Here is a 25,349-nt window from a genome sequence, read left to right as displayed (position 1 = left end):
ATGTGTTTGGTAATCTCTTAACTAAAGAATATAGCCAGAATTGAAAAAGAAAAAAAATAATGTTTTGAGTAGACATTAACTTCATTTTTCATGTTTTTTTTTTGTCTTTAGATAATAAATTACTATTAATACCCTCGTAATATTTTTTCTCAACTAATAAAAAAGAATAAATAAGTCATTGCGCTTTTGATTAATTTTAGACGCTATCTATTCTCAATTTGATGGAAAATAAGATAGAATGCCATGCATTGCAGAGGTGGGCCTGACAGTGAAAAATAAAAATAAAAAAAATTTGAAAACTAATATCCTAAAATCAAAAATAGAAAAAACACAAGTATTTTTTTTTCTGAAAACTTCCTCTAGTAGAAGATTTCTCCTTCAAAAGATTTTCATGAAAGTTACATACTAATGCCAAACACCCTTCTTCAGCACTACTACTTATTTACATCAAGGTTACATAACTTGTCCTAGCTAGGTGTATCCTCTGCGTGCGAGGCAAAGAGCCATAGTATATACTTTCTCAACTGAGACACCTTTCTGAAAACATTTTGAGAGTGAGAGAGAGAGAGAGAGAGAAATTTCCTTTCCATTTACATCTCATATTTACAGAATAATGCTCTCCAGACTACCTACAAAATTCTTATAGAACCCCAGGAGACTATCTCCGACTCTCCCCCAACTACCTACAAAGCCCACGAGAATCTCCCCCAACCCCAAAGACTATATCCAACAAATTCTGGGCTCAAGCTTTAACGGCGACTGGCTCATTGCTGGTCAGCCAGCTTAGAGTCCATTGCTAATCCTGACAACCTCCATGACTGTTGCATTGCAAAAGAAACATCTCTGGCAATTTAAAAGATGCCTGGTTATACAGCCATGACAAGATCTATGTGAACAAGGCACAAACTGGGCATCGGCCTCACTGGCATAACAGATGCAGCACGCGCTATCATCCATCTCAGTTTCTCCCCCATATCCTATTGTATCAACTTGTGACTCTGTCCGGCTGATAAGGATGCTTGCAAATTTCTCTAGCTGCCCGAGTTTTCCTACATAAGCATCCCCCCTGAACGATCCAGCCTGAAAAGAAATCAAAGAACATGAGCATAAGGTGTAAATTCCAATCACAAACCTTCGTCTTAACAAATATTCTTTTTTCCAGATGCTTCAAGCCATCAAGATTAGGGCAAGCCGAGCACACAAATTACATGAGAACACAAGTTATTCCGCCCACCAATATTGACGTTAACTCACGCTCACCACATGTTTATGAAAACAAGCTAATGCAAATGCCAAGTAGAAACCCTGAACAAGTTTAATCCAAGTTTACAAGAATTAGGGAAAAAGGGAATGTGACAAACGTCCAACAAACATTGAGGCCAGCGGTTGTCATGAAATAACAAAATTTGGATCTGGATAAGTTTAGATAATTTACCAGCAGAGTTTATACATTTGCAATTAGTCAAATATTATGAGAACAAAGTTAAGGGAAGAGGTGAATTTATGATAGCAGTAAGCAACTGGACCAGAAGAATTGGCATGACAGGAGAGATAAGAAGAGGTTTTTATATTCTTAGTCTATTTCTTCTAAGTGGCAATCTTAAATATCACAAACTAAAACTGTTTTCCAGCTGTTGGGAAAAGCTTATAATTCTCACCAATAACAATATACATGCATTACCTCTCTCTCTCTCTCTCTCTCTCTCTCTCTCACACACACACACAGAAGCAGTCAAGAACTAACCCAGTTGTAATCCAAGAGATACTGGAAACCATAATGAACAGTTTTAGGGCAGTCCATGCTTGCAAAGATTCCCACAACATCATTGTGTTCCCTGCACTCTGTACTAGAACTAGCATCCAACAAATTCAAGATGATCCCCACAAGAGGTGCCAATATCATGCCTCGGTTCACTTTCTCTAAAGAATGACCGTGTCGTCTAAGGGACCTGTGTTAACATGCAACAATATGAGAGAAAATTCAAAACTTCCCTTTTAATTGCAGCAATTGATCATCTTAGGTTAAGAATTGAAGTCATTCATGAAAAGGAGCTGATAGCACTAATTGTGAATGAAATGGCAATGAATAGAAATTAAAAAGGAAAGACACGATTGTTAAAGACGTAGATGGGGACATGGCCACAAATAAGGCCGAGTGACATAGTAGGATCCACACAGCCACCCCAATTAGTTGGGATTAAGTTTTAGTTGAGTAGATCAAGTTAAATTATAGGGAAGTTTACTTTGTAAAAAGAAACAACAATCAAAATGCCCATACATTTGAAGAGTGGGAAGAGTACTTCATCCAAGTTCAGAACTACGAGAAACATAAAAGATCAAGAAAATATAATTGGCCAAAAAAAAAGAAAGATTGAAATTGTAAATGCAACACTTAAGTGACCCTTATAGACTATAAATCCCTTAGAGATAGCTCCTCATCTGGCAAGCAAAAAAGATTTTTCTTTTTAAGAGCAACAAAATAATGGTAAACTTGAAAAGATTCATAACTTAAATCAGGAAATGGAAAACTGGGAGAGGAACAGCATGGGTTTGTATACACTAGCACAGAAACTCACAAGTCAAAAAACTCAGCATCTGCGGCTGAAGTTATGTGGTTCAGAATAAAGACAATCAGTTCAGTTAGCCGTCGAAGATTTGTATCAGTTCCCAACAGGAATGCTTGAGGGATTTCACGGGTACAGAACTCCAATATCCTAGCAAGATTGCAGGAGAGATCAAATATGACAGTGCATTTTCTTTGCTGAAACTCTGGTACCTGCACGAATGTTTTATGACAATTACATAACGGAGAATAGGAGGAGAAAAATGTTGGAAGGAAAAGGGGAAAGGGGAATGGTTAAAACAACAAGGAACGAATCTGTACTTGCCAGAAAAATGCATTTCAGGAACTACTATAAATTACTAAGCTTGTCAAACCTCAGAAGTATTCCTCAAATAATTAACCTTCAATATACCATACCAACAATTACGTGTGATCTACTACAATTATTTAATCCAATCAATTGTATACATTTATTGAATAATAATTTATCAAAGAGAAAAGGCAAGCCCTTGTACACGATAGTAGAATATCATTTTGCATGTGAATGCTTGGTTATTTGATATTTCCCTACTTCGAAACTCTAATTTTCAGTCATGTCCATGGTAAGCATGTTCAAAAATTATATATACATTTGAAGACTTATAATCCATTTATTTGCTAGTTTCTGCAGTACCGCGAGAATCTTATATATTCAAAGTTACCACTTTATCCTTTGCACATAACATCCCAATGCTAAAAACAGGTGGAAAGCAAGGAAGAAAAAGGACAAGAAAAATATGTGCAAAAATGATTATTGTAGCTTTCCTGGTTCACAACAAATGGTTTCAGATTGTCCACCCTAAACTAGGTGGTTCACGAAATCTAGATGCAGGATGGTTCCAGGTCCCTGTTCTCCCACTTATACCTACTCCTATTTGTTTGTGATACTCCAAAAAATAGTATGGGGGCGGGGGGGGGGGGAGTTCTTTTAAGTCCTTTCACCTTTACTGTAATGCTCACCGCAGTGCTGTCAAAAGTCCTTTATGCACAATACACCTTTTTTCTTTTTTTTTATAAGTCCTTTATGCACAATACAACTCATGTGTATTGTATGAAATGAGAAGAAAATATCATCTGATGGACCTTTCCTTGGGGTTTTGGGGATAGTATGGGGGTGTTTTTTGCTATTTCTAGTTAGGTGTTTCCTTTTGTATCCTCACTGTGTACTTAGGGACACCTCACACTTTTCATAAAATTTGTCAATTATATATATAAATATATTCTCCATAATAAACAGGTTTCGAAACAAACAAAAAATTAATTAATAGGATAGAGAAAGAAAGTGTCATGTCTCTGTAGGGACAAGATTAGCCATACCTGGAACTTTTCTTGCATTTCTCGAATGGAAACTGAGAATTCAGTCATTGTCCAGCTGAGAGTGTTAAATAGGCGGTTGAGAAAAGCTGAGAACAGCTCTTCGTCATTGATGCAGGCTTCCTGTAGCAATCTCTTTATGGATGAAGAGGCCAACAACAAAAAATAAAAGCGTCAAAAGGTACTCTGGAGAAGAGAGAGAGAGAATAGAAAAGGTATCTAGATACAAATAAAAAAAAAGGTCAATAACTTTTTTGGTACCTGGGTTTTGAGGTTTTCTAACTTTCCCCTTTAGGTTTTAAAACATAACAAAACTAGTATCTCAGATTTTGGAAAAGACCGAATCACTACCTCCAGTTTGAAAAATTCTATGGGGGTGGCCAAAACCCGCAGTTTGACCTTAGGGGTGGCTCAAGCCGGTCTGGGGGTGGCTCAAGTGCCATGGGGGTGGTTTCGGCCCCCCCCTTTTTGGCCCTTGGGGGTGGCCGAACCACCCCTGGCCGGCCTTGGAGGTTAAACTGAGGGTGGCCGAATTTTTCAAACTGGAGGTGGTGATTCAGTCTTTTCCAAAATCTAAGATACTAATTTTGTCATATTTTAAAACCTAGGGGAAAAAATAAAAAACTTCAAAACCCAGGTACCAAAAAAGTTATTAACCCTAAAAAAAATCATTATAATTACAGCTTTAAAAAAAAAAAAAAAAAAAAAAAAAAGATCACCATTCACCTGGAAAACTACTGACGAAGATGACGATTCCCCATGCTTGGAAGAACCAAAGGCAGAACTCCTACACAGTCGCAGAAGAATGTTGGTTACTGGGATCCAGGATCTCTGATCAAATGCCGACAGCAAAGCTTTTGGCAACCTCTGGACTGCTGCTTCATTGCTCTCAAAAGCAGCCAAATATTCCTTGTACTGTACCAGGACCGATATAGATTGAAGGAGAAGATCCCTAAGATCTGAACTTGATATCCTTGGGTCATTGAAGTGCGTAACAACAAAGGTGACCTGATCAACAAGACAACTAAGGTATAACTTATCTGACTCATATTATTGAATACATTTAATGTTCCTAATAAAGCACATTATGAATCTGTTGCCTGAATAATACGCCGAAGTAGTAGCATAAGTCAGATATAGACTTGTCAGAAGTCATGTATCATATGTGCATATCATAATAATTCCAACACTGCATGTAGGCACAGCAGGTCAAAACAAACCATGGATATTGTTTCAAAATAATAAGAAAGACTCTTATGGAAAAGTAAAGAAGCTTTCTGAAATTTTGTTGCTTTGTTTAGGATATGGAAAATTAGTAAGTATGTGTAGTAGATGTTTTCATGAAAACTAACCTATTATTCTTTTTATCATTCATGTTGCACGTCAAGAGGTTATTGGCAACCAAGATCCTATCAACATCAAAGGATTCACACATCCTTCTTGCTGAATATTACATTTGCCGTGACTGCCATACAGGTTTTTAAGTATGTTTTTTTTTTTTTTTTTTTTTATAAAAAAAAATTGGTATAAATGCTTTTCCCTCCGTCCTTTAGGGATCCCAGTAGCCAATAATCCAGCAATAGGTTACCCAAAATTGCTACCAGCACACATTCATATTATTCAGTATATACTATTTTCATGCCAAATTATACTCAGAATAGCAAAACGAACAAGAAGAAGATTAACAGATGAAACATACAAATGAAGCAAGTCCGTGTTTGACAAATATTGCAGGGGAAATGAATGGAGGATCACTCTTACGCAACACATGAAAGCAATCAACCTGTGACAGCAAATAGAATAGCAATATATACCAAGGTTAGTGGAAATTAAATGTCATAAAGCCATTATACATACAGATTAGGTGAAATTAAGATCAAGCAAAATATGAATGTTATCCAAAAAAGAGCTAATAAAGAGTTGATAACTACTAGCTATATGTGGTATGTCTAAATCCTTTGACATAACACACAAATCTCTTCATTCTTTTCAGAACACAACAAAAAGAATGAAAAGAGAACAAAGTCATGTATGCAAAAATGGCTTAAGACAAATAAAGAGTGAACTATTTGCATGCGTTCATGTAGAAATGTAAGTATACATATGTGATTTTGTGCCTCTGTATGTATGCATGCAGTGCAAAGCAGAGCATTCTTACATGTACACAAACAGCGGTGAACATCTAGCCTTTGTAGTGTGCTGATACAAACATGTGAGAGAGAGAGAGAGAGAGGGGTTGGGGTGCGAGGGGGAAAAGACTCATTATCTTTGAATCTCAACTGCAATTTCATGAGGCAACTCCATAACATCCTAATGCAGCCCCAAAACTATCCTCTTCAAGCTCACTGCAGTTTGCATTGATTTGATATACTTCTACCAAGAGATGCAAATATATTTTGTTATGATATGCACTTTGCAATGGAAGAAAGAAGGGCATAGAAATGAGTTTTCTATATGTTTAATGCAACAAGGTAAAATAAAATAAACAATCAACATACCATACAACTCTCATATAAAATGATTTTTTTACACAAATTCATGTTGAATAAAGATTCTATATACCAGGGCTTCCAAATAAAATTCAGGGATGTAAACAAACACCGAATCCACTTTGCTAAGAACCAGAAGCAACTGGACAATCCACATGCACATTGCATACATCCCTCTCTGCTTCCATTGAGAAAATAGAGAAATGCGATACCTGTAGAGCATGACAGTAACAATTAGAAACTGAGTGTGCAAATTATTCATCAGAAGAAAAAAAAAAGTGCAAACACAAACAAAGTTTTTCAAATCACAAGGTGAACTATCACTTTCCCCAACTTTTCAACACTCCCCCCCAACTACTAGAAGGGCACCCTAAATATAGATATACATGTATAGGCATAAGAAAAGAATCAACGTCACACTAAAGACCATATCTCCTCATACAAGCTCTAATGTTTTTCGTTTTCCAATATCATAATAAAGTATTGGGAGAAATTTTCCTGGTTTCTTCCTCCTGGGGTTCTCTCCAGCGAGGTTTTCTCAAGTCATGTTCTTCCTCTGTTGTGGGCTCTGCAGACTCGGGCCCTGGGTTGGTATCGGGTCCTGAAGCGGGTCTTGGGCCTTCAACGGGTTCCTCTCCGGTGGTAGCCCATGGTGGTGTTTTCCAGTGCGTGGAGCCTGCAACCATGGGTCTTGTCTTCCAACAGCGTGGTTCTTCTCCGGTGAGGTCAGATCTCGCCGGTGGGTGTTTGTTTTTCTCTCCTCAGCCCTTAGTTTCAGATCCGGCATTCATAGCAGGTGTTGCTCTGGTGTCTGCGTCGGAGGTTGTTGTTCAGCATTCACCAGCGACCAAGAGTATTGAAGGGGTCTGGCAGGGTGGGTTTCTGCCGCTTAGCATTGGGCTTGGGGTAGCCCTATTCAGTCTTTGCAGACTGCTTCAGTAGAATCCTCCCAAAAGATGCCTAAGCCCTTGATGTTTTATAAGCTCAAAAAAAAAAGGATAAGAGGGAGTCGAAGGCTTGTGCTGATATGGGTTTTCTCAGGAGGTGTTTCCTCGAGTCGAGTTCATTCCTTCTTCTCCGGAAGCTCGCGGTGATCCGAGACCATCTCATTCTTCTTCGGCGCTAGACAGTGTTCTCGGGGAAGGGATGGATGAGGATTCTGTTAGTGTTCTTGCTTTCTCTCCTTTGGAGTGGTCTTTGCTTTGCTCCAAGGTGGGGTTCGGCACCAAGGGACATGAGGAAAAGACTGGCATTCCTTTTTGCCCTTGATGGGGAGCATTATCGGGAGGATAAGATTGCGGGTTTTGAGTATTAGGGCCTAGGGTTTCGGTGTTCTATAGGATTTTTGTTTGGATTGGGCCGGTGTTTAGTTGCGCTTTTCTTGTATACTGTGTATATACACAGGGGCGCCTTACACTGTTTCTAATATAATTCGCATTACTTCTAAAAAAAATAAATAAAGTGTTAATCAGATAACATATGTACCCAAAACATCTGCTCAGTAACAAATTTACAAAAAGGGCATAGATGATAATCAATAAAAGAATCCACAACAGTCTAAAGTCTGAAGCACACAATTATGTCTAAATATCATAGCATATTAGCATGAAACTAGGCATCCTTGGTCACTACTACCTTTGTCCTCCCCCCAACCAAAGAAAAAATCATTGGGGCCGTACATGACACCAAGCCAAACCAGTGCCTTTAAAAAAACAAAAGCATTTACTGAAAAGAGCAAGAACATGTCCATCTAAAAAGGCTTAATACATTGAAATTGTTGCAAATTACCAACCAATTCAGAAGCTAAATAAACAAGCCGCAATTAGCCAAAAAAAAAAAAAATTGGCAACAACTGAACAGAAAGAAACAAACTACAATAGTTTGGTTTAAAAGTATATAGGCCATACGGTAAAGCCCCCATCTCACAATCGTCATCTTCATCAAAATATCATAATCAGAAACTATTGCCTTATTCCCTTTTGAACTCTTTTTTAACCAATGTCCAACTTCTCTAACAGGTTTTAGTAAGGAAAACAAATTGTGACAGAAATAATAACTTCAGAACTCTTTTGTTTTTTTTAACTTAAGGGCCCAAATAAGGAAGAAAAAATAGAAGAGATGATGGTATTCTAAGCAGAAAATTCTGAGCTACCAACTTATCAATAGAAACATGCGCCACAAAAATAAAATGATGGCGAGTATAGATGATATGCATTGTTACATAAACCCACAAACAGATTAAGAACCAGAACAAGAGTATTTGAACTGCAATTACAAAATAGTACACATAACACCAAATTTAATAAATCCGAATTCAATTACAAGTCTAACAAGCTGCTTAAAGTTACTTATGAATATTAATCTATAGCCTAATAATAAAAAAGCTGTGGAAATTCTAGCGAAAAAGCCCATGACCAGGAAAACGTTAATAAACAGATTTAAAAAATATAATAAAATAAGGGAGGTAAATAATAAATAAAAGCCAAATTGAACTTGACAAACAGTTCCTCATGCTCATCTTACCATGCACAATGTCTCACACAGTCAATAACTTCTTCACGGTAAAAGTTGCGAGCTTCTTTCAAACGCTTTAATTGCTCACTGCAAGTTCCTTCTCTTATTTGTTTATCAGTTTCATCCAGAACAGAGATCGACTGCAACTGATGAGACATGTAATATGACGCCTACAATCAGAAGAATTTATTTCAGGTAATTCAAAATATTCCAAAAACATCATGTAACAACCACAGGTCAAATTAACAAGTAACAGGACAGTGCATAAGTGAAAGGTCTTGGGCAGCGGACAGAAGGAAAATGCTTCACATATTATATATATATATTCACACACACAGCAAATGAAAAGTTGGAGAACCAAACACAGAATACTTTACTGTTCAAACTAAAACAAATGCTCAATTCAAGAAATACTTTAAAATAACCAGGCATGGCATAAATCATCAAAAAGTTAGCTTCACCTATGGAAACACAACTTATGCAAAGGTATAACAGCCATGCAGAAGCTACTCTAAATCAACATATCACCATTTTAAGTTCGATATCAGTAGTTATATATAAATTATGCAAAAACAAGTAAGATAGCATAATAACAAAATCAATAATCAAGTTAGGCACACTTCCTATACTGAACAAACAACTATGTAACAATTTTGACATGGCTATGATATTTCATACATTGCAACACTAGAAACCTGAAGATCAGAAAGTTTAGCATGTTTCTTCAAATGTTCAAAATTTATCACACAATAGATAACAAGGACTCTAACACGACCAAGAGTTTTCAGACATGACATACTCAGAAAAGTAGACAGATGTAGAAACTAGACAGAGTATATCTTAAATATAGGACTAAGAATGTAACAATTACAGGAAAGTTGATACAAAATGGTCATCCATTCAACTAAAAGGAAACTGAAGGACATTGAGAAGTCAACCAAAGGAGTAAGATGGGTGGCACGCAATTTTTAAACATGTCCACTTCAAAATTTGTATGCTGCAACATAAGATTGGCTTTCTAAGTTGCATTGGCGTGAAAAATGGCCAAATTTTACCTCTAGTAAGATCCAACCTACATGGTATCAAAATTCAACCTAAACAAAGAGGTATTACTAGATATATCTTGATCACAGTAGCCTTCAACCAACGGATACAGCTAATCTAAAGCTAGTAATCATAAGCACGGCCAAGAGATAAACACAACATGAATTATTTTTTAATAAGTAATCGAAATATTATTAAAAGCATAAAGCACCCCTAAGTACACAAGAAGTATACAAGATACCTAGCTAGTAACACAACATGAATTATACACATGATAGAAGGCCACCAGTAACTACCCTACCTTCATTCCCGCTATATTTCAGCATAAGATACGAACTCTTGAAGAAATGGACGGTCAAATTCAAATTTAATCGAAAGCAGTGAACATTTCCACAAGATCAGATGAAATTTTTCTATTATTTTTTTACGAAAAGAGTGTAATTACAATGATATCAGAAATTTGCTCCAACATTACTAAACCTTTAAAAATGTTTTTTTAAGATTCATTAAGTGTTCAAAATTACAGTTAACCCTATACTATAATAATAATAATAGGATGTTTTGTACTATTTAAAAATATATATATTGTGCCAATGGTCGTAAAAGTCCATAGTGACTTGGACCTTCCATCTTTAACAAATCTAAATATGCAACTGCTTTATCTATTTAATTCTTACTATCTTTTTGTTTTTTCTCATTTTTTCCTTGTCAATGCATATTTACTTTAATATTTTTGAGACATTTAATGGATTTCAGACAAAACCAAGTCATATCACAGTCAAGATCAATATAGAAACTGGTTTACAAGCTTGAGAAAATAAAAAACATTAATCTACAATAAAACTCCTGTATTCTTTAAAGAATAAAAATTTCCCCGCGGTTAGCTCACCTGCTTAAAGTTCGGTGCAAGACCAATGTGATACAACAACAGCAAAGCATCTAAAAGCTCTTCTTCTCGTAGTGTAGCTGAAGACATATTACTTTCCCTAGGTACATTCATCACATGCTGTACTGGGCGATAACCAAATTCAGATTCAGATTGATCACTGGAGCTAGGTTTATTCGCAATCTCATCATTCAAACTTCCAGCACTACATTCTGCAGCAACATGAGCAGATCTCTCTGGAATATGGTTGCAATGACCAGAACTTTTGGATGTGTATCTAACTGGATCCTTTGAGATTCTTGTCAAGTCATCATAACTTGACGTTGAACAACAACATGGTTTCTGCCTGGTTGAATGAGTTACTCTGGTTTCTTCGTCATCCATACAGCCTTCCTCCCACCGGATCACTTCTGCTTCCTCATTATTTGCAGGATTTGATTTCAATAGATGACTGAATGATCCTCCAAGCCTCGATATGTCAGTTCGATGTGGATCATTTCTTAAAAATAAGTATAAGGGAAAACTTTGTTGACCACCTCTATGAAGAAAACCAACACTGGGATCAATGGTTTCGCAGCTATTCAACCAGCCACAGATATCCCTAATGCCAAATCCTTCGGACAGAAAATGGAGTATAACTGTGTACAAAGAAACAAGAACCGAGTTGCTTGAAACTCCCGGAGGTAGTACATTACGATCTGCTCCTCCATTTTTTAATAAAAGATTCTGTAAGAATGTCCTAAAAACTGAACCAGGCAACTGAGGAGGAGTTAGAGGTGGTATGAATTGAATGACCAAGCAACAGAGGTCCCTATGCTTCTCCTCTATCTGCAAATAAAATAGGTTTTTATCAGTTACGAATTAATACAGGAAATCACATCCAAAACAAAAGTAATCCCCACAATTTTGCACCACAGCCGGAAGAGGGAATTTGCCATCAAAGTCAAAGATCAAATTTGCAAACAGAAAGACAAAATACATGTTACTTCAATGCTTTAACATGAAACTAATTATCTTCGCAGCAATGTGACACAGAATTCGAACCATGCCCAATTTTTGGCAGTGTTATTTTTTGGAAAACAGTCATACTTTCAATGTCTCGAGCAAATATGACCAATCCACACTTGCCTTCTACTTGTCCCGCAATAGTGCAGTTTTTCACAACTTCATCAGTATGAGCAAAATTACAAAACACTGCACTCAACTAATTGGTTAAATTTATATTAAACATTTATTCGAGGGAGCAACACGGCAACTGGGTCCTTTTGATGACATTCAAACAAACATAGGAATCATGTCATTTTGACATCATTTTACGTTAATCATGGACCAAATATCTGGTCAGTCCAATATTAAACAATAAGTAAGCTGACACATAATAGATTAGCAGTATCTTTAACCATAAAAATAAAATAAAAAAAGGCAGAGAATTGTGCATGTGTCACATGCCATATCTTGTCAATGTGCTATACCAAGGTACCATGCCAACTTTTACTGATTATTAATGGCAATCAAAAAAATTAGATCAAGTAGGGAGATGAAAAGATTATTGCGAGATATAGAAGGTAACAAAAATCAGTATATCAAGATGAACAAGGTGCTTCATGTGATGTATTTGGCAGGAACGCAATGCGCGAAATTTTGAAGATTGCGAGAGTTTGGTGATCAAGTTAAAAGCTATTATGTTCAAATCCGTCTATGTTCAGATGGCTGCTCACAATAAACCTCTATTTTCTACTTTCCTAGAGTTTCTGGATTTGTGTTCTTCTTCCTCTCCTTAGTTGGGTGTCTCTCATGTATACTACCTATGCATATTGATCCTCGCCTCATTGCAGAGTCTGAAGTTTTAGAGAAACAATGAATGAAAGTCATATTATCTCTTAGAAAAATAAGCTCAATAGAGTAAAAAATAAAAAAGGATAGGCAAAGCTGGATCTTATGGGAAAAAAAAAAAAAAAAAACCCTTCTATCTTTCCCTAGTGATGCCTAATTTCCTTGCTCCCAAAAAATAATGGCAAATATGAAGAAATTTAAAGAGTTGCAACAGAAACTTCAAACATATCTTCCATGGGTCAAGAACATACAGAAATTGAACAATGAAACCACGTCTCATGAAATTAAGGTCACTAGATCGAATCTTCCATTTTCCCTCCCCTTGGAGTCAGTTACTTAACAAAAAAAATGTCTGGTAATTCCACATTAGCTTGGTTTAAAATACCAAATTTTCCCTTAACGCTTCCTACAAAGTTTATGCATGAATGCTCCTGCTTGATGATGCCAGCATAGGCTTCAGGAAATTAGAGTTGTAATTCAAACAGAATAAAGAAAGTTCCTGAACTGAATGAGGACCTATTGGTTAGAAAGGACGTGTTTGTGGGGAAATTAGTTGGAGTGTCAAACTATTTAGGAACAAGCTTCCTCAAATAATTTTAGCTCCTAAAGGTTACTAAATATAAAATTAATGGTGGTTGCAATTTTAAGGGGAAAACTGGTATTTTTAACAGTACAACCAGTTTCTAGGAATGTCTGCTGAGAGCAGCAAAAGATCCTGTTAGTTTTATTTGATAAATGTTAGTGTCTTGCAGGGGGCAAAAGAGCAATAGAGGTGCATATAATTTTCGTTTTCTTACAGGTAAATAACTCAAGCACCACATAAAACTTGAACCCGTGAACTCACCTACTACTATATTCTTATATAGAGTGAAGGAGCCATTTAGCTCAAAGATCGTTGGTGGTAATTACCATTAATATCTTAGAACAGGAGTTTCAAATGAATAAACATAACACAATGATGTCATCTAGAACACAAATTATTGTAGGAAAATTAATATAAAATTCAAATTTAAGTTGAAGACGTATTGCTAAGGTTGTTGACAAATTGGATGGAAACGGCAACTCAGAAGAACAAAATTTTTGTTTTTTTTTTATAAGTAATTTAATCTCATTAAAAAGTGCAAAGAGGCACAAACCTAGCACACAGGAAGTCAAAGGACAATTTTAACGGCAGAAAGTTTGAAGTATGAGCTCATACTAGTGGTTTTACATTCTTGCCCTTTCACATAGGGTATTTCCTGTCAAGTAATTGTATGCTCGATATTTTTGGGTAACTTTCAACAGTTATCAGCACAAGACCAACTCTGTCCTACAGATATGTTGTTTTGTATTTGGTATTTCAAGGCCAGATTTTCTATGTCACTATGTGTCACCCATTTTCAATTATCTACTTACTTCCAACCAATTAAAAGCATTAGTAGGTCAAACAAGTATCTCCATTCACTTACCATACGTAAAAAAAAATGTCTTTATATTCCCATTTCAACTTATAACGCTGGCCACAACCAACAATATTAACCCATGAATTTCTGGTTCATTTTGTCATCCGTTATGCATGAAAAATGTTATAAACAAGTGCAAGCCAAATAAGATACTAAGGCCAAATTCAAGAATGTTATTGAACTGCAAGCTAAATTAGATGATGAGGGCAAATTCTGGGATGTTATTATAATAGAAGATTCTTACAGGGTTACTATAATGAAGTGTGGGGTAGTTTATCTACATGTTGCTTAACTAACATCTGCATACTTCTACACTTGATATTATACGATTAAAGTTCAGGAAATATTTTTTTTCCCTCCCTTGATCATTTTTTCTCATTTTGGATCTAAGATAGCTCACCTACTCAAATATAGTAAATTGGACATATAAATGCAGTTGAAAATGCACCTTAATGACTGCTTTGGACAAAGCAGTAGTTGTCAAAATCATGCCACTCTCGTAGGAAACATCCTCACATGAACCAGGCCACCAAACAGAAGGCATAATACACTCAAGATCCTGTTTGTTTGGAGCCTTCCTTGACAGAAATCCTTCAAACAAGAATTCAAAATCTGATGACTTCCACCAAAGCACCATCAATTCTTCTCGTCTTAAGATGTGACATGCCAATGCAAGATATGAATATGATCCTGAATATGGGCACTCTGTTAGAACCAATGAAGCTGTTTTGCAACCACATGAGAGGGCATTTATCAGGTGCTCAAATAGCAGATGGGATCCTTCAAATTCTAGAAAGACATCAACAGCCTTATCCAAACTTGAATAATCATGTGGTGCCTGCATGCCAAATGCCTCCATCATGACTGACAGAAATGGACCCCAGCCTATATATTCCATGCTCCCAGCATCTGCTTCAAGTATAGAGAAAAGCTCCTCACATAGCCCATGAGATACAGGATCAAAAATCTCTTCAAATGAAACAAATCTCCTCAATCTCCTCAATTTCTCAACAGAAGAATGCTCAGCCCGCTCAAAACTTTGCAAATTCAACAGCCTTGACAAGCACCCCAGTAACTGAGAAGCAAAAGAAGTTACAGAGGAAGGTGCTTGAAAGGGAAGGTAGCCTTCAATCGGGTATTTAAAGGGGCGGGACCCAAAATTTAATTCACATCGTTCACCTTGAGAAAGAGAAATTGCTGGATAATACCCCATCTTGCGAATTTCATGAAATGCCACTCCAAGTGAAAGGCCATTCCTGAAGAATGAAATCTCATCATTATCCAAATCTATGCAGCATCCAATGACATCACCAACAACCCACGGCTGACCATATGGCTCAGCTTCCTTATTCCATTTCTTAACCCTTCTTCCATCAAATGCATACGAATCATCAGCATCACCAACGCCCTTATGGTCAGTAAAAGGGCAAGAAAGAGTCACCCATCCAAGCTGTTGTATACCTGAAGTTTCTAAGATAACTTCATACATCCATTTCCCTTTCGAAACACAGACATTAGCCCTGACACTACTGAACATGGCTAAGCTCTCTACAAGCAAAGGTGACTTAATGATTCTTATATCACCACAAATGCTGCTATCTTCAAGACCAACAATATGGGGACCACATCCATTATCAAATATACAAAGTCCATCTCTATTTCTAACCAAAGAACCCGAGCTCGCATGAAAGTTCGAGAACTCATTCTTTACAATAGAGCGAACAAAATTACTGTGAATTGGACTACTCAACGGACCAATTGATTTGTAAGGGAGACCAAATACATATTCAAGAGTTCGCTCCACGGATTGGTGACAAAAATCATCACAATATGAAACAAGACGGGTTTTCGACGAATTCCCTCTACCATCCTCATCATTCAATATCACAGCCAAACCAGAAGAAAGCCCACCAATTCGTAGGCCGTCTTCTGCCATTAGCAATTTATACAACCACTATCCCCCAAATTTACACAGCACCCAATCAAAGATTTTCAAAATTCAAATATCCTCCAGAGATATTGATCCTTTCTAATAACACTTCGAACCTCTGTCCAACTACCATACTCCTGACCCTGAAATTTCCAAGTCACAACACACATGACTCTAATTGCAAAAACAATCTGCGTAGAACCGTTTGGTTGCTGGGAAAACTAAAGGCGAACAAAAAAAGATAAAGCAGCAAATATACACTGCCAATTCACACAACTCCCCAAAGCAACAAAAAAACCTTCTCAATTAAGTCCAGTACAATCACTTGGCTTAGTAAATTACGCAAAACCTTCTCCTTGTTTCCCCTTCGTTTTCCCGGCAGCCAAACAAAAATGAAATGAAAATTTAAAATTCGGAACTCACAGGTCTGAGGCGTAAATTCTTCTCTTGTTGCTTCAGCACAGTAAAGGCGCCCGTGCCATGCTAGGGTTTTGCAGAAACCGTTGATTGAGAAACTTTAAGTGAGAAGTTTTAGAGAGAGAGAGAGAGAGAGAGAGAGAGAATTTGTGTAATTTGTGTGCGTCTGTGTTGGACTTTCTAGTGTTCGCCAAAAGTTTGGGAGATGTGAGCGAACCGAACCCACGGGCACAAGGCAGGCGCGCCACCCCGACACACGCTGGCTCAAAACTCAGCCAAAGGAAGAAAATCAACCGACACGTGTCCACCTCCTGTGGGGTCTCATGGGCTGCTGACCTGGCTGCCACAGTTAAAATACGACCCGGGTAAAAGCCGCCCTTGAAGCGACTCGCACTTCTTTATCTTTTTGGTTTTTGGTTCCCCTGTTACCCGGTCAGCCTTCTCTGCTTTGAATTTCTTTCAAAGGAAAAGGTTTTAGTGTGTGATACTCAGACCAAAAGCAAGGATTTTCCGCACGCGTGGCTTGCTGGGAGTCGTTCCTATGGATCCGATAGAAACAACAAAATAAGCTTGAATAAAACGAGACCACGCATAATGAAATTGAAAATGCTAGGATCCCATTATTCCCATACTTTTTATTACAATTTTTTTTATACATTTACGTGGCAACTTTATATATATATATATATATATATGGTTGACCAAATAAATGTCATATATCACGTTAATTTTATAAAAGTGATAAGTCATAAGCTAAGTTTTTTTTTTTTTTTCAATGGATTTGGTGGGCTAAACCTCTTGTTTATAAGTTTTTAAATTGATTTTTGAGAAAATTATACTTTACTCCCCAAAGCTTGGAGCGATTTTCAATTCAACTTTCAATGGTTCAATTTTTGCAATGCACCTCCCTAAACTTTTAATTTTTTGCAATTCGATCAATTTTATCCCAAAATTTCTATATTGGGTGCAAAAATGGCCAAACGACCAAAGGGGTGGCTACGGCCACCCTAATTTTTTATAAAAAATAAAAAATAAAAAAATAGGGACAATATGAAAAGTTTTGGATAAAATTTGTCAAATTACAAAATTTTGAAAATTTGAGAGAGTGCATTGCAAAAATTGAAATATTGGAGGTCGAATTAAAAATCGCCCTAAACTTTGAAAGGTAAACTGTAATTTTTCCTTCATTTTTAAAAAATATATATAGTTAGAATCTCTTTTTATTAATATTAAACATATAGCCCTCAAAATTATAATTTTAAAATATACCCACTAAACAATCTAAACAATGGCCTTATCAACTTGTGTTACATATACTTAGCATTATAATAATTTCATCAGGATGAGATATGTTGTACATATTGTAATATCTTTAGGTCCCGGTCAATCATTGCATATCATTGTAGTCAAGCATTATTCTCTTTTTTGTTCAAATATTAAATGCTTGATTTCAGTTGCCATTTGTGTAGGTTGTATTATTTGTCAACCTGACCTTATGAATTGACTAAATTCATTTTTTTAAAAATAAATACTATAGTTTTTGCTATAAGTCTCTTACAAATTTATATATAGTGCGCACTTTATAAAAATAAGTATCACGTAAACTGTCATGCAGTCTATATTTTAGTGGATGACATGATAAAGTGTTAAATGGATTATCACATTAGTTTATAAACATGTTAAATGTCATGTAGACTGTCACATGACAGTTCACATTTTAATGGTTAGCATGGCATGTGCAATGTAAACTATCACATTAATTTTAAGGTACTTATAGTAAAGGTTGTAACATCTCTAACAACACTTGTTGATTTTTACATGCACTCAACAAGTGGTCATGGCTCGGTACAAAACTTATGGTCGTACTATGGTTATCCATTCTACTATGATTGACCACCCAACGCGGGGTTGCTCCAGGGTACACGATCGTATATTGGTCAATTATCAAATATAATTTGATTTGAGGCACATGACCATGTACTGATCTAGGATATATGGTAGAATACTTGTCAATTGTCTTATATAATCTAATTTAGGGTACATCATTATATAGTTATACTAGCCAATTACTCAACATAATTTAATTTGAGATATATAACTATATAATGACCAATTGCCCACTGTAATATGAGCGATATATTATCAGTAATAGTGTTTCGTGATCTTAAACAAGCCTTTAGCAATTACACTTTAATCAAGTTGTAGGTCTTTGCTTGTGTCATTTAGTGAGATCCTAGCTGTTCAGCGGCCTTTTAATTGTGCCGCATTAATCCGTTAGCCTCTTGTTAATATGATTTGGCAAACTGGGATTGTTGAGCGGTTTCTATGACCATGCAATAACAATCCTTTAATAGTGACATGTATTGGTCTAGCGTCGATAAAACTTGAAAGCGGGGACGGAACTAGATAGCCCCTTGGGGGGGCCAGTCCCCAATTTTTATTTTTTTATTTTTTAAAAAAATCCTTAAAATGTTTTAAAAATTAAAAGTATACCCCCAATTTTTTTAATTTTGCCCCCCCCCCAAACTCTATTTACCCCTAAATTTTTTATTTTTGTCCCCCCCCAAAACTCTAAATGCTAGTTCTGTCCCTGGATCAAAGCCTTCACATTTTATTCAGGTTGATTTTTACTTTTTTATTTACAAAAAAGTGTTGAATTAGATAACATTCAGTTCGTTATATTTGAAGGATATTTTTATCCTCTTAAAAAGTAAAAGGATAAAAATACTCATTCAACATAACTAACTAGATATTATTTAGTTTAAAATAACTATAAAAAATACTGTTGCCATAACTTAAAAATGCCAATGCAACAAAATATATATATATATATATATATATGGGCGCGCGGAAATAGCGTCCGAGTAAATCCACCTAATTATTGGCCCGGGTGATATTCTCACCGGAAGAATATTACACACGATAACGCTACAGTTCGCCAGATGCGCACTTAAGCAACTAGATTCTCCTATCGATGGCCTTGGTCACTCATAGTGCGCACTGCGCACCAGGCGCGTATTAGATCCCCATACCGTTATCATTATCAACCGCCGGTTTCCGTCTCTTTGTCCATCGCGTGCGTTTTTGGTCAAACCTGAATAGTTTGATTGATTGCCTTTGCCTTTGATCTAAAACGCTCTCAACACCACAAAATGCTCGATAATTTTGTTTTCACAGGTCACATGTGGCGTTCTTTAAATCAAAGATTTGTCACATGGAAAGTTGATGGCTTTCAGCTACTGTCAAACTACTGATTATGACAGGAAGCAACCAATGGCAGTGGCCAAATCAAACAATTTATATTATAGGGTTGCTGGTTTTTTTCTATTTTTCTTTTTCTTTTTCTAATCACTAATACTTAAATACAATGAAAAATTAACCTTAGAATTGAATCAAATTTTTTAATTAAATGTTTAAATTTTAACAACAAATATTTTCAACATTTAATAATCAAAATATCCAAATTACAAGTAGATTAAGAATTACGCTTAGAGTCGGTGAAAAGAAAAAAAAAAAATATATATATATATATATATATATATATATATATTTTATTATTGTTGTGGTGCGGTGCCAAAGCTTAATGTGGCTCCGTCATGGACCAAAGGGGTTGTTATTTTTTTTATAATTAATTGTGATCATAACAATTAAGTATCCAAATTGCTATTAATTTGGACTGATTATAAAACACAAGCTAAAAGAAATTTGAATTTTCCAATCACTTTATCTTGACAGATGATTTATTCAAATTGTCAACAATTAAGACAAGTAATGGTGTGGATCTCACTCCATTAAAAGCACTGTTTTTAGGATAAGTATCTGTGTGAGATCGAGTTCACACTTCACACCAGACTCACCTGTCAGTGGGTAGCTATCTGATAATGTATTAGCAATTTAGACAATTAATTAATACTTTTTATTTTATATAAAATGTTTTAATGTGATGTACATTTAGAAATAGTTACCGATGAATGTCAGATTTTTTAGTACTTGGGGATTGAAACTCGTTGCGAGATAAAGCGGTTATATAATTTTTATCAAGAGTATATTAGTTGAACACAACTCTAGTCTAAAAGTCTAAACTAATGAGCTAAGGTCCACTTAAGTATATTAAACACTATTTTTTTTTTCTCAATGTAGGACACAACCATCATAAATGTACTCACAACAATCTCCTCATCATTTGTGAGTCTCTTCACATTGACCCAATTCATCGCTTGTGAGTCTTTTTACATTTTTAATAGTGTCTCACGTTAAGAGTTGTGGATGGAGATACAACTCTAAACATGACGGGTGTAAGAAACCATGGCTTTGTAACTATGGCTCTGATACCATTTGTTAGGAGATAAAGCGGTTAGGAAGTTTTTACCAAAAGTACATTAATATACATAGTTAAACACAACTCTAACCCAAAAGCCTAATGGGTTAAGGTCCACTTAAGTATTTTTACCAAAAGTACACTATTTACATGTAAGCTAATGGGTTAAGGTCCACTTAAGTATATTAAGCACTATTTTCTTTTATGTTTTCTTAATATGGGACACAACCCTCACAAGTGCACTCACAACAAAACTTGTGTGCTTATCTTCCTCTTTTAAGTTTAGATGCCCTGTTATGAATTTTAAGGCTATAAAAGTTGGATAAAGATTTCATACAATTTCAAAGAAAGTGTAAATTTTTAAATTATGTGAATTTAGATAATTTTTTTGCATCGAAAAACGTAAAAAATGCGACATGTTACCAATGCGAATTGAATATATTTTCATCAGGTTTTTCACTTTATGTCGTAAAAAAAATTTGAGCAAAAAATTATCTTTTGATTTACTAAGGAAGAAATGTATCTTTAAAAGTGAAGAAAAAACTTTTTTTAATCAAAATTCTTTTTGACTGTCTCGATAACATTTTACATTTTTAATATGTAACATTTTTCAAGTAGTTGGATGCAAGAAACAACCTAAATTCACATAAATTTGAGAATCTACAGTATCTTTACACTGGTATGGAATCTTGATCCATAAAAGTTGGATTCAATTTTTTTTATTTTTTTTTCCATTAAAGTCTTTCCATGTAACTCCCTCTTATCTTTCACCATCTAACCCAAAACATCGCAAAATGTGCGACAACTAGGGTTGTAAACGAGCCGAGCTTGAGCGAGCTTTCCTTGTTTGGGCTCGGCTTGTTTAAATTTTACTCGAGCTCGAGCTGAGCTTAAGGACGAGCCAAAAAAATCGAGCTCAAGCTCGAACTCATAGTAAATCGAGCTGAGCTAGTTCACGAGCTGGCTCTTATATTTTATTTAATTTATTTTTTTATTATAAATTTAAACTTTAAGTATTCTTAAACGGCTCAAAAAGCCAGCTTGCATATGAGCATTTGTTTAGTCTGGCTAGCGAAGTATGGAGCTCGAGTCAATACAACAAGGCACTTGGTTTCGAAGAGAAATGATATGCATCATTTTATAATAAAATGATGCTATTAGAAAAAGAAAAAAATCATCAATTTTTAATATTAATATGAGAAATTATGTGCATAACTACCAATTCGAGCCTTATTGTAACATCCTCAGCCCGTTAAGGCTGAGTTTGCCACTTTTCTTATTTTACAACAAAAGTTATTGCAAAGATCTATAAGGTCTATCAGAGTACTTGATTTTAAAAGATACAACAAACGTATAAAATAGTATTCAAGAGATTTTATTACAAGCGAAATTAGAAAACATTAAACTTTAGTTGCGGAATATCATATTATTACAATAATTGATATGAAAAGACTTTGAAAGTTAATAATTATTCCCGCCCCTATTCCGGCCTTCTATTCCAGCGTCCTTTCTACCTGAAAACAATAAATAAAACTGAATGAGCCCAAAGGGGGCCCAGCAAGTAAAATCCACAACCATAAATAGTTTTGCTCCTTGTTCTCAGGTTTAATAATTGTTTTTACAAATAAATATACATCCAGCCATAATAATAATACATGTATGTACGGTTACATCTTCCGTAGCATATACGTACTATTACATCTATTATTAGATCATCGTCATAAATCATCTTTGTAAATCATCATCATAATGCATCGCTATAAATCATCATAGTATATCATCATTGAAAATCATCATAGTAAATCATCGTTGAAATTATATTATCATTTTCTCATATTAAGGCCCATGTACACTATTACCCCTGTGTACGAGGGTTGCGGGTCCTTGTGACCATGGCACTGAACTGTGGCCTCAGCCATGCCCGACCGTCAATTAATTATTTTCTTGGTGCACTCAACGGTCATGTTGATGGAATACCACCTTCTGGCATAGCCTCCTTCAGTGGTTTCGCTTCCATCCGAGTATCGGTACCGAACTCCTCTCATCCTTACTTATCTTAGGGCCAAAAATACTCTCCTCCATACATGTGCCCTCATTTCATAAACATTTAACTCATTTCTTGTACTTTTCTTTGTACTTCTTTTGATGCATCTTAGGGCAACATGTAGGAGGGTCTATCATCATTCTTCTTTCTTATAATCATCATCATTTCTCAACTTCCTTTTCTTAAAATGAAAACTTTTCCAAATATAAACTTGTTGTGCTTAAAAAGCATTTAAAGAAATATAAACTTTCTAAATAATTCTTTTAGAAATCTTTCATGCATGCAACATATCTCCATGGTAGGTAAATAAAATAATCATTTACAATTTGATACAAGAATGTATAAATAACATGACATGAAGTAATTTTAGAAAGGGGTAGTGAATTTACTTACCTCTAGACTGAAGCTAAAAAGTGGTCTGAATGATCTAGTTGCTCCAATCTGACTAACACTACTGGTATATCTTTCAAACTAATTTCTCAAGTCCGTTCTCTCTCGTGTTCTTTCTTTCTTGCAACGCTTTGTCTCGCCCTTTCTCTCTCTGTTTCGTGTAAACACTTTCAGAAATAAGAAAGACCGAGTAGAAAACGGAAGAAGGAAGAATATGTGGAAGAGAGGATATGAGTGGTGAAAATTGTGAAGGGGAAGAGCTCTATTTATAGGAAAAAAACAAATACTATTCCGCCTTTCATTTACAATTTTACCCTTCATTTACTATTTCACCTACCATTTACTATTTTACCTACTATTTACTATTTTACCTACCCTATACTATTCTACCTACTAATCTCCAATTACCATTCATACAATATCATAAATCCCTCAAGAATTAACATCATTGCCTAATATGAATATTAATATAATCATAACATCAAATTAATATCTATAAAATAAGACTTTCAAAATCTGAGGTACTACACGAGCTGCTCACGAGCTTAGCCAAGCTAGCTTTATTTAATATTCAAGCAAGGATTCGTGTTCACGAAACGCTTCATTTAATATTCGAGTCGAGCATGAGCCGAGCTTGCTCACGAGACGCTTCGCTCACTTGACAGCCCTAACCACAATAGTGACAACACACACACGCTACGCCCTCTGAATATACAAAGCCCGGCATGAGCAATCTACACACCATGATGAAAATAAGAGAAAGGTTTAGGATTCTTTCTCCTTGAGCTTCAAGGATTTAACAGTGATTGTTGTCTTAACCGCATGAGTCTCTTCACTGAGTCTTTATGCATTTTAGAATCGTCTTGTGTGGCCCAGGAACATGCCCGGCTTGTTTATGGTTTATCTAAGACCATAGATGAAATTATTGTTTACTGTTTGATCAATTTGGATTATTCCCTGTATTTAGTCATTTTGGACTTTTCCATGTATCCTTGTTGCATTAACCATTTGGGCTTTGTTGTTGGGGTGCCACCCCTTTGTTGTTGTTTGATCACATGTAACCCTTTTTTCCCTTATTTGATTAAAAAAAAAAAAAAAAAAAAAAAAAAACTAAAACTAAAAAAAAGGATCCTCGGATGTGATCCACTTTCAATAGGATCCTATAAATAAATGACCCTCGGATGTGATCCACTTTCAAAAGCAATAGAAAAATAAATGGGATTCTATAAAAGGAGGGATCTAAATTCCAAACGTAACGCAGTAGGACAATAAATAGGCTGAAAGATATATTCCCAAATGACCGATTAATTGCATTGTTCAGTAAATGTCAATTATAAATATGTTTTATACACTTGACTATATCTAATCTGTAGATTATAAATATGTTTTATACACTTGATTTTTACTAGTTCGAATACCCCTATTCCCTCTTGTGCGGATATGTCAAAAAAAAAGAAAAAGAAAATGGAGATGAGCTATTTTATAATCAATATTTTATTTTAGGGTTAAATTCACTTTACTTCTTGAAGTTTTAAAGGTTTTTCAATTTGAACTCCAATGTTTAAAAATTGGCAATGTATCCTCTAATGTTTCAAAAATTTTCAACTCAAATCATCCGTTACTAATTTTCATCTAATTGGACAAAAATCATCCCACTTGTATCTCACGTGAGATTTTGATGCTCTCTATTCTAATTTGAACCTTATTAAAATCTGTGAAATTACGTAATTACACTCAATTTCATAGGTTTTAATGCGGGTAATTACATAATTTCATAGGTTTTAATACGGGCAAAATTGGAATAGAGGGCATCAAAATCCCATGTGAGATGCACATGGGATAATTTTCATCCAATTAGACGGAAATTAGTAACATAATGTTTGAATTGAAATTTTTTGATACATTAGGGGGTACATTGCCAATTTTTAAATATTGAAGTTCGTATTGAAAAACTCCTGAAATTTCAGGGGATAAAGTAAATTTTCTCATTTATTTTATTACATTTAACTATGTATGTAATGCCAACGCTATTTTAAAATTATTAAATAACACAACAACATATTCACCATGGCATTATATGTACTTTAAACATATTAACAATCAAAACTTATTATCTTTAATTATCC

The 25,349-nt window shown here is 35.4% G+C and overlaps 1 protein-coding gene across 3 annotated transcripts; it reads right to left on the bottom strand.

The window, feature by feature from the left end:
* Positions 1 to 568: 568 nt before the first annotated feature.
* On the bottom strand, positions 569 to 16,724 carry LOC132165365 (E3 ubiquitin-protein ligase RKP). Of its 3 annotated transcripts, XM_059575890.2 has the most exons (11): positions 16,478 to 16,722; positions 14,573 to 16,197; positions 10,853 to 11,677; positions 8,929 to 9,089; positions 6,479 to 6,617; positions 5,616 to 5,699; positions 4,643 to 4,924; positions 3,920 to 4,051; positions 2,577 to 2,776; positions 1,745 to 1,949; positions 569 to 1,080 (listed from the first exon to the last, which is right to left on the bottom strand). In XM_059575890.2, the coding sequence occupies exons 2-11, from the start codon at positions 16,058 to 16,060 to the stop codon at positions 784 to 786; spliced, it is 3,813 nt and encodes a 1,270-aa protein (XP_059431873.2). In that variant the 5' UTR covers positions 16,061 to 16,197; positions 16,478 to 16,722; the 3' UTR covers positions 569 to 783. The 3 variants fall into 3 exon arrangements, with proteins under 3 accessions (XP_059431873.2, XP_059431874.2, XP_059431875.2); XM_059575891.2 differs by having other exon boundaries at positions 14,573 to 16,722; XM_059575892.2 differs by lacking the exon at positions 1,745 to 1,949 and having other exon boundaries at positions 956 to 1,080; positions 16,478 to 16,724.
* Between the last annotated feature and the right edge of the window lie 8,625 nt (positions 16,725 to 25,349).

The sequence above is a fragment of the Corylus avellana genome, chromosome 11 (genome assembly GCF_965113065.1).
Source record: "Corylus avellana chromosome 11, dhCorAvel1.hap1.2, whole genome shotgun sequence".
NCBI lineage: Eukaryota > Viridiplantae > Streptophyta > Magnoliopsida > Fagales > Betulaceae > Corylus > Corylus avellana.
Note: the sequence above shows the minus strand (reverse complement) of the source record. Positions and strands in the feature narration are given on the sequence as shown.